A 15375-nucleotide genomic window follows, 5' to 3' on the forward strand; every position below is an offset into this window, starting at 1 on the left:
TATATATTGATTAATATACCATCACAGATTTAGTATTGATTTAGTCTGGTTCTGTGTGAGCTTTGCGGCTGCTGAATGTTTTCTTCTATGTGTATTTCCGAGGTGTTTCTCTCTGGTACTGGTGTCTCCTATAAAAGCAGACATGGCGTGAATCCTGCAGGCTTCTTAACCTCCTTTGTGTGTGTGACACTGAGCCAGCGCAAGCATATTGTGAACCGAGAAGTCTGCTTGTTCCGGACATTCCCATAGTTTGTGAATGCAGCATCGGGGGCATCACTGCCAGTAGAAGGAGCTCTTCGGTCTTACCTAATCCAGAAGCCAAACATACACAAACATGGCGATATCACAGGCAGGCAAGATGCTGTCCTCTCTTCGGTGTTCGTTATATTTATTAGTCCTCGGGCTTGCAGGAATAAACTCGTCGACCCTTCGTCTTCACCCGGAGCAGCGCTACATGCTGCCGCAAAACAGAGGCTTTTTCACAATAGAAGCAAATGAGGATTTACCAGACGGAGGTGGAGGAGGCGCCGCGGCTCCAGCGCTGCCTCTGGCCGCTCGTAGCGCAGCTGAAGGCGGGTCGGACTCGGGCGCCCATCCGCAGCATCGAAGCCGCCGGAGCTCCGGTGACTCGGCGATGCCAAAGGTGTACGGCCAGGTAATGCCCCGGTGCCACATTCATATGAGCTTTGTACATCACCTCAGACTGACCTTAGCTGGCAAGGGTGTCTAGAAGAAATTACGCCAGCCGCACTGTTGTTTTCCAAGTCCCATCATTTCTTGCACCTTATGCTGGAGCAGCCCCGCCGGTGGTCACTGCTGTGCGGGCAGAGGGGCAGGGTGGCCGGTCAACCTCAAAGAAACGTCCCCGGTGAACAGACCAGGAAGCGTTTGGTGACTCAGTCGGTTCACCAGGTGCTTCGGTGTAAGGCTGCCAGTGTAACGTTGCAGCTCACTAAACGTGTATTCAAATAACCCCACAAACCTGCACTCACTTAATGGCAGCCTCCGAGGCAGCTCCTCCGGTAGATGCTGAAGTTACACAAAAGTAACTGTTCATTTGCTACCACGGAGACCGAGTGTGTGCAGAAGTTACCAGAAAACCCTTAATATTCTCAAAACATCTTCGTTTTCGTGCTGCCAGGTGTGTATGTAAGCAGGAGCGACACAGACAAGGAAAGCAAACATTTTGTAGACAGGCTTTGCGTGAGAATGTTCGAGTAGAAGAAGACTCTGAGGCTAAATGCTCAGAGAACTGGCGGTTGTGGTTGTTTGGTTTTTACCTGCCGTCTCCAGAGGATGTGCTGCTCAGTGCAGTGTGTGTGTGTGTGTGTGTGTGTGTGTGTGTTCAGAACCCAGTTTCCCAAACAAGGACTGCATACAGACACAAAAGGCAAACTTTATTCGGCAGTAATACAATAAATGCTGTGCTCGTCCAAAACTGTCCACTTCTGAGAGAGGACATCTAAAGGCAATTTCTGAGTCTTTAGCAAGCTTCTGTTTAGCACACAGTACAATCAAAATAGAGTTTGAATTTAATAGGGCATCACTGGATAGTTGGAGCAGAATTGTAGTGAATATAATTGAAGTAAGTGAAAGTTGAGTTTGGCATTTAAAAAAAAATACTGCCCAGGTGGTTGTCCAAGTATTTGAACAGTGACACAGTTTTCATTTTTTTCCCCTTTTGGATTTGAAATGAACATGTAGACTTTACAGCAGTCTCACATAAATAATGCTTTATAATAGTTTTAATTTGCTACACTTGCCTTTTATTACAGTCGTAATGTTTCTTATTTGTCTTGTAGCACTTGGTTATATAATCTTTTATCTATCTTAATTTTTTTTCGACTTCTCAGTGTTTATTGTTACGCACCAAAGCACAGTCAAATTCTTTATATGTGAAAACCTGCTCTGCAATGATACAGATTCTCTGATGGTTGCATAGTCCCTCTATTTTCACAGGCTCAAAAATAACAGGACAAAGTATCATAAATAGCAGGATAATTGTCAATACTTGGATGCAAATACTTCGTGGCCAATGACTGCCTGAAGTCTGGAACCCACGTTACTCAGCAAAGACTGGCTTTCCTCCCATGAGATGTTTCGCTAAGCCTTGTCTGCAGCTGCCTTCGGGTGCTGCTTCTTGTGATTCTTTCAGAGATTTGTCTTCAGCAAGCAAAAATCAGCTCAGCTGTGTTGAGGTCAGGTCACTGACTTGGCCATTTAAGAACATTGTGTTATGTTTTGTTCGTCTGCACTGTGAAGCACTGTCGTCTTGAATCTGCTTTCATCTCCCTGCTTCTATCAGCTGTCATCTTCAGTCAGTAAACACCAGTGCCACAGTTCCATTGGCAGTCATACGTGTCCATGCCATCACACTGCCTCCACCATGTTTGACAGATGGTGAGGTCTGCTGTGGACCATGAGCCCTTTCTCGCCTTCTCCACACTCTTCTAAACCATCATTCTGCTATAAGTTCATCTGGTTCTGTCTGTTCAAAGACTCTTGTTCCAGAACTGGAAGCTTTTCCATGTTTTTTTTTTTTTTTTAGTAATGTCTGGTCAGGCCTTTCTGTTCTGAGTGCTACCAGTGGTTTGCAGCTTGAGGTAAATCCTGTGTATTTACATTCATGAAGGCGTCTCCTGATTGGAGGTTTTTCTAAATCGGAGAAAGAATTCTGTGATTGTAGATTTTAGTTCTCCTCCAGTCTATTTGGTGTTGCTGAGATTGCCACTGAATTCCTTCTTTTACGGAACGTACCAAGTTGTTGATTTGGTCACTCCTAAATAATGTCTCGCTGATGGGTCTGTACTCGTGTTTCTGCCTCCTTCTCATGTAGCAACACCTCTTTGCACCGCATAGTGAAAGTTCCCATGAGCTACTGAATTTAAATTCAACAATTTGAATCAGACTCTTGATCTCCTCACTTTATCATAACATAATGAAGAAACGGGCCTCACATGGTCATGAAACTGCAAATCAGTCATTTGCCAATTGATTCTGATACTTTGAAAATAGAGGGAGATTGTAAAATGGCTTTAATTAATGCATGTTTTTGTAAATTCCTTGAATCAAAAGTGAAACTGCACATTTCAATCAAATCTCCATTGTGCCATTTCACATCCATTGCGATGGTGTGCAGAGGTAAAATGACACAGATTGTGTCGCTGTACCTATGGGCCTGCCTGTATACATATATTGGTGCTCACTTCAGGTCACTGTCCTTATTCTAGCTAAATATGAAAGCAAATGTTTTCCTCATGATCTGTACCATTCTGCTTATGTGTTTTTCCGGACTTGGTGGTACAAAGTAGCCTAGCCGCGCTAGACAACCCACGGCAACAAATTTAATTCTCTGCCAGGGTGGGTCTAGTTACCCTCCATAAGGCTCGAGGTTGGATGCTCCTAAAACTGGCTGGACGAATCACCATGAAGTGTAGAGTCAGAAGGCAGGCGTAACTAAGTGACGACAGAGGCGCGACGATTCTGACAGAAACAACCGGAAACAACTAGCCTAGCCGCGCTAGACAACCCACGGTAACGAATTTAATTCTCTGCCAGGGTCGACAACAAAAATGACAACAGTCGTTGAGCTCCATTAGCACCGACTCTGAATAATCTTTCTGTTAACATGTCTGTAATATACTTGAGCTTCACCCATTGACTGTATAAATAAGGCTTCACCGAACTACCGCCTCCTCTGATTTCCGGCGCTCTAGGAAGCCTATTCGTTGCGCTGATTGGTTGTATACCTACCCAATTGCTGCAGAGTGATTTGATAGACAACCTTTTAGCCCACCTCCCTCCCTGTCGAGCGTGCCTAGACCCTTGTGCCTTCAGAACATGGGTCTAGCTTGGCTAGGCTAGGTCACTGTCCTTATTCTAGCTAAATATGAAAGCAAATGTTTTCCTCGTGATCTGTACCATTCTACCTATGTGTTTTTCCAGACTTGGTGGTACAAAGCTCTTATTTGAACAAATTACACTGCAGCACTTGGTTGAATACAACCACCTTGTTTTTTTCAATATCCATGCTTGTTGTCATCCTCATGCCCTGTGTCCCCGTTCAGTGTGATGCAGCATTTATTTGCTGAGGAACAGTCAGTCAGTGTATAATTATTTGTGGTGGTGCAGCCTTCAGTGCTGGTATAGCGTTGCCATTCATTACAAAGACATTTCATCTAGTGGTCTGACATCATGCACTGAGCCGTTACGCTCTCCTTGCCTCCCCACATTATACAGCTTTTGAGCACAGCCAGACAACAGCATGGTGAAGGAGTGTAATGAAGCATCTCCGAACAAACTGCAGCATTCTCGATGAAACATGATTGCCCGGGAAAACGTTTCACCTCCAAGTGCAGCCAGAAAGTGAAAGTTACGGCTGTGTCATTGTGAAACTTTCAGAGGAAGGCTCGGAAATCTGTTGGTTGATGATACTGTACACACAGATGAGCTGGTATTGTGAAGGGAGAATGGATTTGTGCCTCTAAGGTTGAAGCTTTTCTGTGGCTAGATGTGGGGCGAAAATAAAAACTCTGATAATTAATAGATATTTTTAGTAATTAAAAAATCTAAACCAAAAAATGTGCTTTCAGCTACTCCAAAATGAAACTCTGTAGGCAGTCTGAGTATGATGTGATAGCAAACTGAATACCTTTGGGTTTCGGTCTGGAGATGGCAAAACAAGCTTTACAGTGGTATGCAAAAGTTTGGGCACCCTTGATAGTTTTCAAGATTTTCCTTTAGCAATCACTGGTTGTTCAGATGAGCAATTTCAGTTAAATATATCATATAGCGGTTTGTCTTTGATATTTCTGTGAGGTCTCTCTGGTCAGTTTGTATTGCCGTGATGTCATCCTTGAGTCTATTTCAGATCATATTCTGCTACATACACGTCCATGTTATCTATACACCGCTTAATCCTCATTAGGGTCTCTGAGGGCCTGGAGTCTATTCCAGGTGACTTAGGGTGAAGACAGGAGACACTCTGGACAGGTCACCAGTCTATCACAGGACTACACATAGACACGAACAGTCACACTCACATTCACACCTACGGACAATTTAGAATCACAAATTAACCTCAGCATGCTTTTGGATTGTGGGAGGAAGCCGGAGTACCCAGAGAAAACCCACACATGTACGGGGAGAACATGCAAACTCCATGCAGAAAGATCCTGGGAAGGCTGGGATGCGAACCGGGGATCTTCTAGCTGCAAGGCGACAGTGCTAACCACCCAACTACTGTACAACCCTCATCAATCCCGAATCCTTAGCAGTTTAAAAAAAACCTTGATTTTAAGAGCATCAAAATAAAGCAATTGTTAAGTGACTTCTTCAGAATTTACTTGCGGTTATAGATTATTTTGGGTATTTCTGTTGGTTGCTGAGGGAAAAGCAGCAACAAAAAGTGGCAGCTAGAGATCAAAATGAACTTTGTGCAAAAGAAGTAACTAAAATTCTAGAGGACTGGTATGACAAGACACACAGGAGAAATAAAACACTGTGTATGTGTGTGAGTGTGGTGAAACAGCCAGAGAGCTCCGCTGAAGAGAAGTGAGCAGAGGGAAGTGTGTCTCTCCGTCATCCGTCATCATCTTGCTGTCTCACGCTGACCAACGCTTCCTTGTCTGGTGACACCCGCAGTCCAAACAGCAGAAAAGGACAAATAGCTTCCAGAGAGTCGGATCAGGATCACTCTCACTTGTGAAAGACAGCACCGGAGGAGGTTGTTATTAAATGCCTAGCTTCTTGAGTGTTCGTTCCTCTGTCGGTGTCCCTGTTGGCTTGTAGTGGTTTGACTGGATTTGTTAAGAAGCTTGAGCAGGCATTGTAATTGGAGGTAATGGCTCGGTCTGAGCTGGGTACAGTTTGCATACTTAATTATAAATCCATTGACCTAATATGGCTTGACAGTGACTTGGTGAAGATTAAAATATCACAGGCTGGGATGAAACAGGGCTGCACAGTGCCGTAGTGGTTAGCACTTTTGCCTTGCAGCAAGAAGATCCCCGGTTCAAATCCCGGCCTGGGATCTGTCTGCATGGAGTTTGCATGTTCTCCCTGTGCATGTGTGGGTTTTCTCCGGGTACTCTGGCTTCCTCCCACAGTCCAAAAGCATGCTGAGGTTAATTGGTTACTCTAAATTGTCCGTAGGTGTGATTGTGTGTCTGTATATGTAGCCCTGTGACAGACTGGTGAACTGTCCAGGGTGTCCCCTGCCTTTGCCCGAGTCAGCTGGGATAGACTCCAGCACCCCCCATGACCCTAGTGAGGATAAAGCGGTGTATAGAGGATGGATGGGATGAAACAGTCATTTTAAAGAGCAGGGTAGAACCCCAGAAGGTGATTTTTGGGAGTAGCATTTTGTCATTTTTGTTATACCACAGTGTGAGTGAGGCAATTTCCTGAAAAATATCATCTCTCTGGTTGAATGTGTGCAAAGTTCAAGTGTCACTTCAAGTCATTTTTATGGCTTTAAAGCACTCTTACAAAGCATGGCCTATAAATGAACTGGTATCAGCCATCACCAAGGCAACCAGGGGATGTCTTGATTGCATGTCTTGTTATCAACACTTTGTCTTTGTCAGTTTGGTGTTTTTTAAGGTTGCAAAAATTCTCCCACTTGTTAGGTAACCTTTTGGCCTCACCACTCGCAGACTCTCATGAAACCCACGGAATCATGTTGAAAATGTAATGAAATGAAGTGTTTCCCAATTAGACCTGTTTCTGCTTTTATATAGCTGAAAACTGAGAAATACTTGATCTCTGTTGTACAATGATTAAATTATTCAGAAGCAAATGGCTTAAGGTTGATAATTAGTTGATGTTAAACTAATCATTCTAGTAACGACATCGAAGTTTTTGAGCTGCAGATGAGCTAAATTCTAGTTATTATTATTGATCAATCAGTTGATTCTTTTTGTTGTTTAGTCCATTAAATGCCAGAAAATAGTGAAAAAATGTCTGTGTCAAAGTGCCCTTTTTTGTCTGACTGATAGTCGCAGCAAATCGTCACATAGAAGAACCTTGGACCAAGAAAACTTTTGGTTGATGAATTACGAAGGAGCCACTCGACCGATCCAGAGTTGTGTTTTCACTGAGTTGCGATAGTCAAAGTGTTCAGTTCCTTTCATCTTTTGCTCTCTTTATAATGTTGTAGTTTTAACTTGAAATTGATAAAACAGGCATTTTACCTAAACAGTCAGTTCAGTAATGTCAAAGTGGAAGCATTGTGTGTGTAAAACAGTTTTGTATTCACACCCTTATTTCAGCACTTTGGGCCACTTGGCAGCAATTACAGCTCCTTGGATTCGTCTCTACAGGCTTTGCACACCTGGATTTAGGCAGTTTATCCCAATCTTCCTGTCTGTGAACTGCCATCTTAAGAGCTCTCCACAGATGCTCTATGAGGTTTCAGTCTGGGCTGTGATTGGGACTAAGCCATATCTAGAAGCCTTATCTTAAATGTATGCCTTGGGTTATTGTGGTGCTGAGAGGTTAACCGTGGCCCCAGTCTCTGGAAGCTGCACTCCGGTCCTCAAAGACCTCTGTCTACATGGCTGTCTTCTTCCTTTCCTGAAATCTAAACCGTCTCCCTGTCCCTGTAGCGAAGAATTACCTCCATAACATGATGCTGCCACCGCCATGCTTGACTGTAGCCTGGTGATGAGCAGTGCCTGCTGTTTTCTCAGATGTGAGATGAGAGTTCAGTCATTGTCCCTGCACGCCACAACGATCTTTTCCCAAGGCTTTCCAAGTCCCTTGAATGCAGTTTGGCAAACTCCACGTGGACTGCCATGCTTTTTTCTCAGCGTGGCTTCCATCTAACTGCTGTACCATTACAGCCTGATTGATGGAGTGCTGCCGATGCGTTCCTTCCTGGAGGTTTTTCTGTCTTTGCAAAGGACTTCTAAAGTTCTGCCAAAGTGACCATTCATTCTTGGTTACACAGTGTTCCTGGGCTGAGAAGCTTTTATCGTCATAAGGAAATATATCTCCATCGCTGAATTATTGGATTGCCCTTTTTAAAAGACTGTCCTTCTTCACAGCAGACATTTTGATTTGTCAGCACCGGTGTTACTAATAGAATTAATGATGCCTTTCTTTTGTCAAACCTCAATTTTCCCCCTTTGACTTTTCCTACACTATCAAAATTGCACGTGTTTGCCAAAATGGCTCCAGAGCGCCACCTGGAAAATTTCAAACAGGATCTACGACCAGTTCGTGTCACCTACAGCTATGAGATTTGGTAGGCATATGTAACTCGTCAAGATGCACAAAAATATAATTGACAACTAGGGCTGGGCGATAAATCGAATTAATTCGATTAATTCGCCTTTTTAAAAGCTGACGATTTGAAAATTTGCCAAATCGTAAAACCGTTTCATGAGACGAGCTCCGTGATGATAAGTCACACACTTTAAATCCTCGTACCTGCTGTACTCTCACCAGCTGTTGTTGCTCTGAGACGCCGTTCGTGCTATTTCTGCTCTCCTGATGCTGCAATTACCCCTCTTTATCATCGTCTGCTTGCACTAGTGTAAATAAACAGTGACAAGCATACAGGGAGTGAGCACATTTTGTAGCGTATGTTGTAGTAGTATGTCTATTTCTACAACCACCGTTTTACTTTAGACTTTAGATATTAGAGTTAATCTGTGACTTCTTTATTTATGAAGTTTAAAATGGTGGTTGGTATTTGCTTGCTAAAAACCCTCACCCATAACTTCTGTTTATAATAAACTACAGTGCTGATTACTTTCAAGTATGGCATAGATAAAACATATTCAGACAGGTGTAATTAACTTCAATTAACCACTGACATAAATTTGCACTTCTTGCTCAAATTTCAGCTTTGGAATTATACAAAATAAACGCTGCCTTTTTTGTTTTTTGCTCTTTATCCCATCTTGCCGTCGTGTTTGCAAAGGTTTTATTTGAACTGTCAGTAGACAAACCGATCAAGGGTCATGGCCAGTGTGAACTCCACATCATGGCTGATTGATTGATTTGTTCAGTTTGAGCAGAGAAGTCCCAGATTTTGGCTGCAGGGAGGCAGACTAAGATGTGTAGTAGATGAACCATACATTGTGATAAATTTTGTACAGTATCTGCGCGGCTTTAAACACTTGATTTCGATTCAGATTTTTCACTATGGAATAGACTTCAGACAATAATTGTTTGGATCACAAGGTATATTAAACCAACAGGTGTTTCCCAAACCATGACGGCAGCACTCGATTTAGACGGTCGCCAGGTCTCCGCGAGCGCTGGGAATCATGGCAGGTTGATGACATCATACAAAGTGGCTGCCTCCACGAAGAAAACATGATAGGCGGTTCAGCTCGATGGAGCGCTCGATTTCGACAGTCACCAGGTCGCCATTTGCGACGTTTTTAGTCGCAAATGGCGACCGTCTAAATCGAGCGCTGTGACGGTCACTCGTGTTTCTGGAACCACAGTATTATCTTAATGTGATATGTCAGAACCATAAGAGGGAAGAATTGTGGTGCTTCATTGACTTAAATTTTCCCAGCTTTAGTCCAAATTCATGAAGGAAGGTGTTGTGTGTTATGGTTGTTGGAGGTGTACATATTCCAAAAACATTAGCAGAGACTGTGACCCAGTTTGGAGTTTGGCTGCATTGCCCCATGCCATTCTGCTTGTTTACTGTGCGGTTAGCATGAGAAGCGGCAGCCAGTAGAGAGACCAGAGAAAATGTCACAGTCCTGGACAGACAGGTCTGTCACAGCGTTTCACCATACCAGCTGATAACAAAAGCACTATATCCTGTTTTATATTGAACTTGTAAGAGTGACTGTTTTAGTGTAAACCATGACAAAAAAACTTTTCACTATAGGAGTTTAATGATATACAGCGGTCACTCATCTATCGTGGGGCTTTATTTCCATTAAATATTGTTTTTATATGTTTTAATTATTATTTTTTAGATATTTATTTTATATTGTGTTACATTTTTTAGGCTAGAAAATGCTTATTTTACCGCAGGGATAGCTAAAATAATGTAACGATTGCAGAGCTGGCCGCTATGACTGAACTGTCGTGCTGCAATGCACCATGGGAGTTCAAGGTGTTGGGGGTTTAAATGCCATTATTGTGGTTTATTTTAGTGTTACAGTGGTGTGTGGCACTTTTGTCTCCCCTTTCTGCTAGTTTTTTTAGCACATTTAAAAAGGTATGTAGCAACCAAAGTGCTTTACAGTAAACTAATCATCAACAGTAAGAAACAATAAAAGTAAAACAGATGAAAGATCCAATAGTCATCAAAAATAAGAAACAATAAAAGCAAAACAGTGAAATAAAACAGATAAAAGATCCAATAGTCAACCAAAATAAGAAATAATAAAAGCAAAACAGTGAAATAAAACAGATAAAATTATTATTCTCTTAAATTTTTTGGACACCTCCTAAGTTTTCCCCCTGAATGTCTGCCTTAATTCTAGTTGTTGTAGCATACTGTGTCTCCGTTGGTGTAGTTGCTTCACTGTTCAGCTTCACCTGTGTTTCACCCTCCTGTCGTCCTCCTTCGGGTCAAATTGACCCGTTTTAAAGTTTTAAAAATTTGGGGAAAAAAAAAAATTTCACAGTGAAAACTTCCACATTTTCAAAAATTTTTAGGAAATTTTTGAACATTTTTTGGTGGAAAAAAAACTAAAAATGTTTAAGAACATTCAGAAAAAAATCAACCAAAATCCTGTGAATTTTCGCTGTCAAATTTGGGGATTTTTTATTTTAAAAAATAAAATTTTTGACAGAACCTTTTCAGGAATTTTCTTCCTGAAGATTTTGCGTTTTTTTTATAAATTTGGGGGATTTTTTTCTGAATTTTTGGACTTTTTTTCAGACAAGGCAACAACATTTTTTGGTGAGGACAACACGAGGGTTAAGTTTTAGCTGTGGTATGCCATGGTGTGGTACTGAATATTTCAGTATCGTTTAGGCCTGGGTAAAATATTATAGTGATATGTATTGACCACAGACAAGTTGTCAATGGCAATGAGCAATTTGCTCAATAGAGGTCTCCCAAGGTGTGCTAGTCTGTGGCTGCCTGGGCCTCTCATCACCACAGTCTGTGTCTCACACCACCTACACCTATGAATATCAGAATTTTTGCAGGTTTACATTAATAAATAGGCTCAAGTGGTAAAATTCAGCTTAAAGCTTTTTATTGCTGGTCTTAATAGGTTGTTAAAAATTAGCAACAATTATTGATATGATCTGAAGTGAAGCATATTATTGTGACAGACTTTTCAGCTATAGTGCCCAGCCCTGGTATCAGTACCGAGATATTTAAGCACGTATCGTGTCACAGTCATGAGTTCAGTATTGTGACAACAGTAGTCTGACGAGCATTGAGCGCTTTCCAAAACAAAAACACCCCAGATGATCACACAACACTGGCATGTTAGTGATGTGTGCTGCGTTAGAGCCAGTCTAAAATCCACCTGAATGACACTGAACCACGTGGAGTTGGAGAAGTGTTTGCAGCAGCATCGATCTCTCACAAGTTGCATTCTCAAACCAACAGACGCTCTCCTTCTGACATTCTTTCAGATGCCATGCCTCGTTACGCTCACTCTCGACACTCGCATGTTGGTTCTGATTCTCAAATCCCCCTAAAATTCATCTCAAACTGACTCTTAACTCCCTGAACTCAGGCTGGAGGCACAGCAGCTGCCTGTGTGTGTGTGTGTGTGTGTGTGTTGTAACATGGCACTTAGCTCCAGTATGAAAACATCTTCATTAGTTTGTGTCTGGTTGAGTTTGTGCAGCTGCTGTCAAGACGTTTCAAGCAGGGCTTTCTTGGTGTGGAACAACATTCCCCCACTTCTCATTCAGCTTTAATAATATTCATCATTTTCTGTTGAGAGCATCCATTCCGTGCCACACCATGTTTTAAAGGTAGACCTTGTTGACACTCGGTCTCATCCACTCAACTGCGCAGCACTATTTACCCATGTTTTCACATGCATTTAAGTGCTGTTTTTATCTACAAATTCTTAAAACACCTCACCTTCTGAACCTGAAAGAACTCAGACGGGGAAGTTTGCTGTCATTGTGAGGGGAATAGTGGGTCTATTATGCATCCTCCCTGTAGCCATAAATACACTGGTCACTAACAGCACATGCAAACTGGAGAGCATTCAGAGCTTGGTGAGCCTTCATAGCCTGCCAGTCCTGCAGGGATGATGTCATTGTTTGAGACAGGCTCCGCCGCCGATGCTCTCCTGGCCACGATGCCTGCCCCCCCCCCCCACACTCCACACACACTCTCCTCTCGGCTGAATAATGGAGAGCTCAGAGCTGAGGAGAGGGGAGGGTGGAGAGAGGAGAGTAGGCTAAATGCCCAGGCGTATTGTTGCTATGTTCCGCTCCTTGGTAGTATCAGACACTGAGCCCAACTCCTCCACGCTACCAAAGGATATCAAAGCGCCAGAAGGGTGGGAAGGAAGAGAAGGAATGCAGCAGATAGCAATGAAGTGGTTTGGGTATATGCTGCTGCAGCAAAATAATCCTCTGAAGTCAAATCAAGTGTCGTTTTCCTTGAGAAATCTGCTTCGCTCTAAGAGGATTTTTTTTTTTTTTTAACAGAAAATGGAAACGGGTTGAGCTGAGTTGTCCAGCGTGGTGATGAGGAAATACACAGACTATACATGTACATGCATTTACTCAGCTTATTGTGATAGACTCGGTTAACAGCATAGTTTGGAGTTTGTTTCACTGTGTTGATTTCACTTGTATAATCGTTTCCTAATCTGTCTGGCCTGCACTTGCCTGCTGAGGATAACTAAGATCAGAGACTAGTTTACTGTATTACATCTAGGCCTGATTTATGCTTTTTTTGTTAACAATCTACTATTGCAATTAACTTGCTATTGAGTACTACATACTGCAAATGATGCCAGATTATCCGTACACTATGATGAGGCTTGCATAAGTGGTGAAGATTCTTAATGGTGTAACTGATGCCAGACAGCTAGTTGAAGCCCCTGCAGCTACCCAAGACCAGAGGATTTTATCTAGGTCCAAGAACAAAGAAGGAATGCAGCTAGCTACATGTAATGACTTGTTAGTAACGTCTCTTTTGGTTGTGACACAGATGAGCAACATGACTTTTGAGATGACTGAAGTGAGTAAAGACAGAAAAGCATTAACGGAACTGGTCATTTCTCTGATGAAGTGGTGGTTAAGCTGGGCTCTGTGATGGTTCAGGACATTGACAGTGGGGCTTCCAGCACCGAGTGTCTGTGATTGGTTATTATTTTATTATCTATATGATATGCACTGAGAAAGAACATTCATTACTGACTACAGATAATGTCTTTCCTTAATGAATATAATTTGCCACTTACGATAATAATGGAAGATCTTAACTCAGCTGCAACAGTGCTTTAGTGCACATTTTAATTCAGTTATCATTTATAACTGTTGTTTATGGTATGAAGACTTAACGTTACCAGTGTGAACGCAGTGATTGTTTATGGAGATGTTTTCCACATTGGTAACTTAAGATAACGATAGATTTAACATTATACGGGTATCACACCTTGTCAGATCATTTTAAAAACATTTGACTCGTCTTTGATGTTAGTTATGTTGTCTATGCTGTCGCAGTTGCCTTAACCTGTCACCCTCTGAATCCTGTGAACATGTCTGAAAGTCTGTCTGTTCTTTGCCAAGCTGGACGTGTTTTCTTTCCTCGGTCTGTCCAGGTCAATTATCTCTTATGGTTAGCCATTGCGGTTTTTCTCTCTGTGATTGTCAGCTGTGAGCACAATAATGTCATGTCTCTCTTTGTGGACAATGCTCAGAAAGTGCACTTGTATTTGCAGCCATACCTTTCATTTTTCCACCATGAAAACTGCAGTGTCCTCTTGAGAGAGGAACATTGTGGCTGGCACACTCATTATGCCTGCAAAGACGACAACACACACACACACACACACACACACACACACACACACACACACACACACACACACACACACACACACACACACACACACACACACACACACTGCTCTGCTTTTAGGCATCTTACAGGAAATATGGCTTGTTTTAACACTGTCATTCTTCAAGTAAAGATACTTATAAAATGTAAGGTGGTGCTTTTAACCACAGGGTATTGCAGTAGTATTGGTTTATTTTGCAGCTGTTGGTTGGCACCATTACCACTGAAATGTCATTCTTCTGGCTATCTTATGTTGTCCACTGATGTGAACGCTTACAGGCCATAGAACATTACAGCATACACGTTCTGTCCCACATGTTGTAAACCGATAACTAAACGTCCAGCTAAACAGCCACTTATCGTTTAAAGGTGAGTATTTACTTGTTCAACTCCAGCTGAATTCCATCAGTTCTGTGAGTTATCTGTGTTGACGAAACTCAGATTAGCTAACCTAGTGAAGACTGATTAAAGGTGGACGTAGAGTCCTGTTTAAGGCTCATACAGTGAAAAGGACCCATTTGCAGACCCCAGGAACTCAGCAAGAGCTGTCTTGTTAACAAGCTCCTTGTTAACTGCGCTTGCTTGATCTGTGCTTTTTAAAAATCGCTTTCAAGTCCAACTTAATTAGATATTTTTTTGACAAAAGCTTCACTTGGTTAATGAGAGCTCTTATTTTTCTTCTTGTACATTCAGGGTCCTCTGTGCATAATTGCAGAGAAAAAAAACTGAGTAGATAAAGAACCAGCCCTACTTCAGTTTACATTTGGTAGAAAAACAAACACAAGCCTTTTGCAACCTACCACCTGCTGTTTCTGGCCAATCAGAGAGGTTCTCTGAAAGTAGTAGCACTTTGTCCTGGGTGGCACCAACCTCCTCTCATCTGGAGGTTGATGAGACTCCCTGACAAAATGAAATAACTCTAAATAGGCATGGTAAAAATATACATATTTTTTGTGAGTTCCAAAGAAGGAAGTGAGTACTGTCCGTCAAATTGACTAAGATTACAGCTAGAAATTATATATAAAGCCAATCACCCGTAAATCCATTTCAAAGTGGAAGTTCTTCGTAAAGGGTCAGGCAAGTCAGAAAAAATGTGTGGGCGGATAAACCAAACACAAATAAACAAGCATTTCCGAAACATTACAAGTTCACGGCTCATATAAATGTTGATCAGATGAGAGAATGCGTTCTCCTCTTTACATGCATACCAACACTAACTCAAACACATTATACACTGAGAGCATAGCAAGTAGGTTCGAAAGCCTGTTTTATGCTAACCGCGTCCGCAAGGTCCGTGCGGCTTTGTGCGGCAAAATTGCGCAATTTTAGCAGCTACGCCCCCTCAAGCGGCTCTTCTCACGTGGAAAATTTCCGCTCCGTGGACCTCCAAATTTTTCTAACTT

At 42.2% G+C, this 15375-nt stretch overlaps 1 protein-coding gene across 2 annotated transcripts in view; it reads left to right on the top strand.

The window, feature by feature from the left end:
- The first annotated feature begins 264 nt into the window (after positions 1-264).
- The window catches only part of sorl1 (sortilin-related receptor, L(DLR class) A repeats containing), a 130404-nt gene continuing 115293 nt past the window's right edge, over positions 265-15375 (top strand). For both annotated transcript variants that reach the window (XM_022210725.2, XM_022210727.2), the window contains exon 1: positions 265-655. In XM_022210725.2, coding sequence (XP_022066417.1) covers positions 335-655 — 321 coding nt within the window. In that variant the 5' untranslated portion in view covers positions 265-334. The remainder of the gene's footprint in view (positions 656-15375) is intronic.

The sequence above is a fragment of the Acanthochromis polyacanthus genome, chromosome 13 (assembly GCF_021347895.1).
Source record: "Acanthochromis polyacanthus isolate Apoly-LR-REF ecotype Palm Island chromosome 13, KAUST_Apoly_ChrSc, whole genome shotgun sequence".
Lineage (NCBI taxonomy): Eukaryota > Metazoa > Chordata > Actinopteri > Pomacentridae > Acanthochromis > Acanthochromis polyacanthus.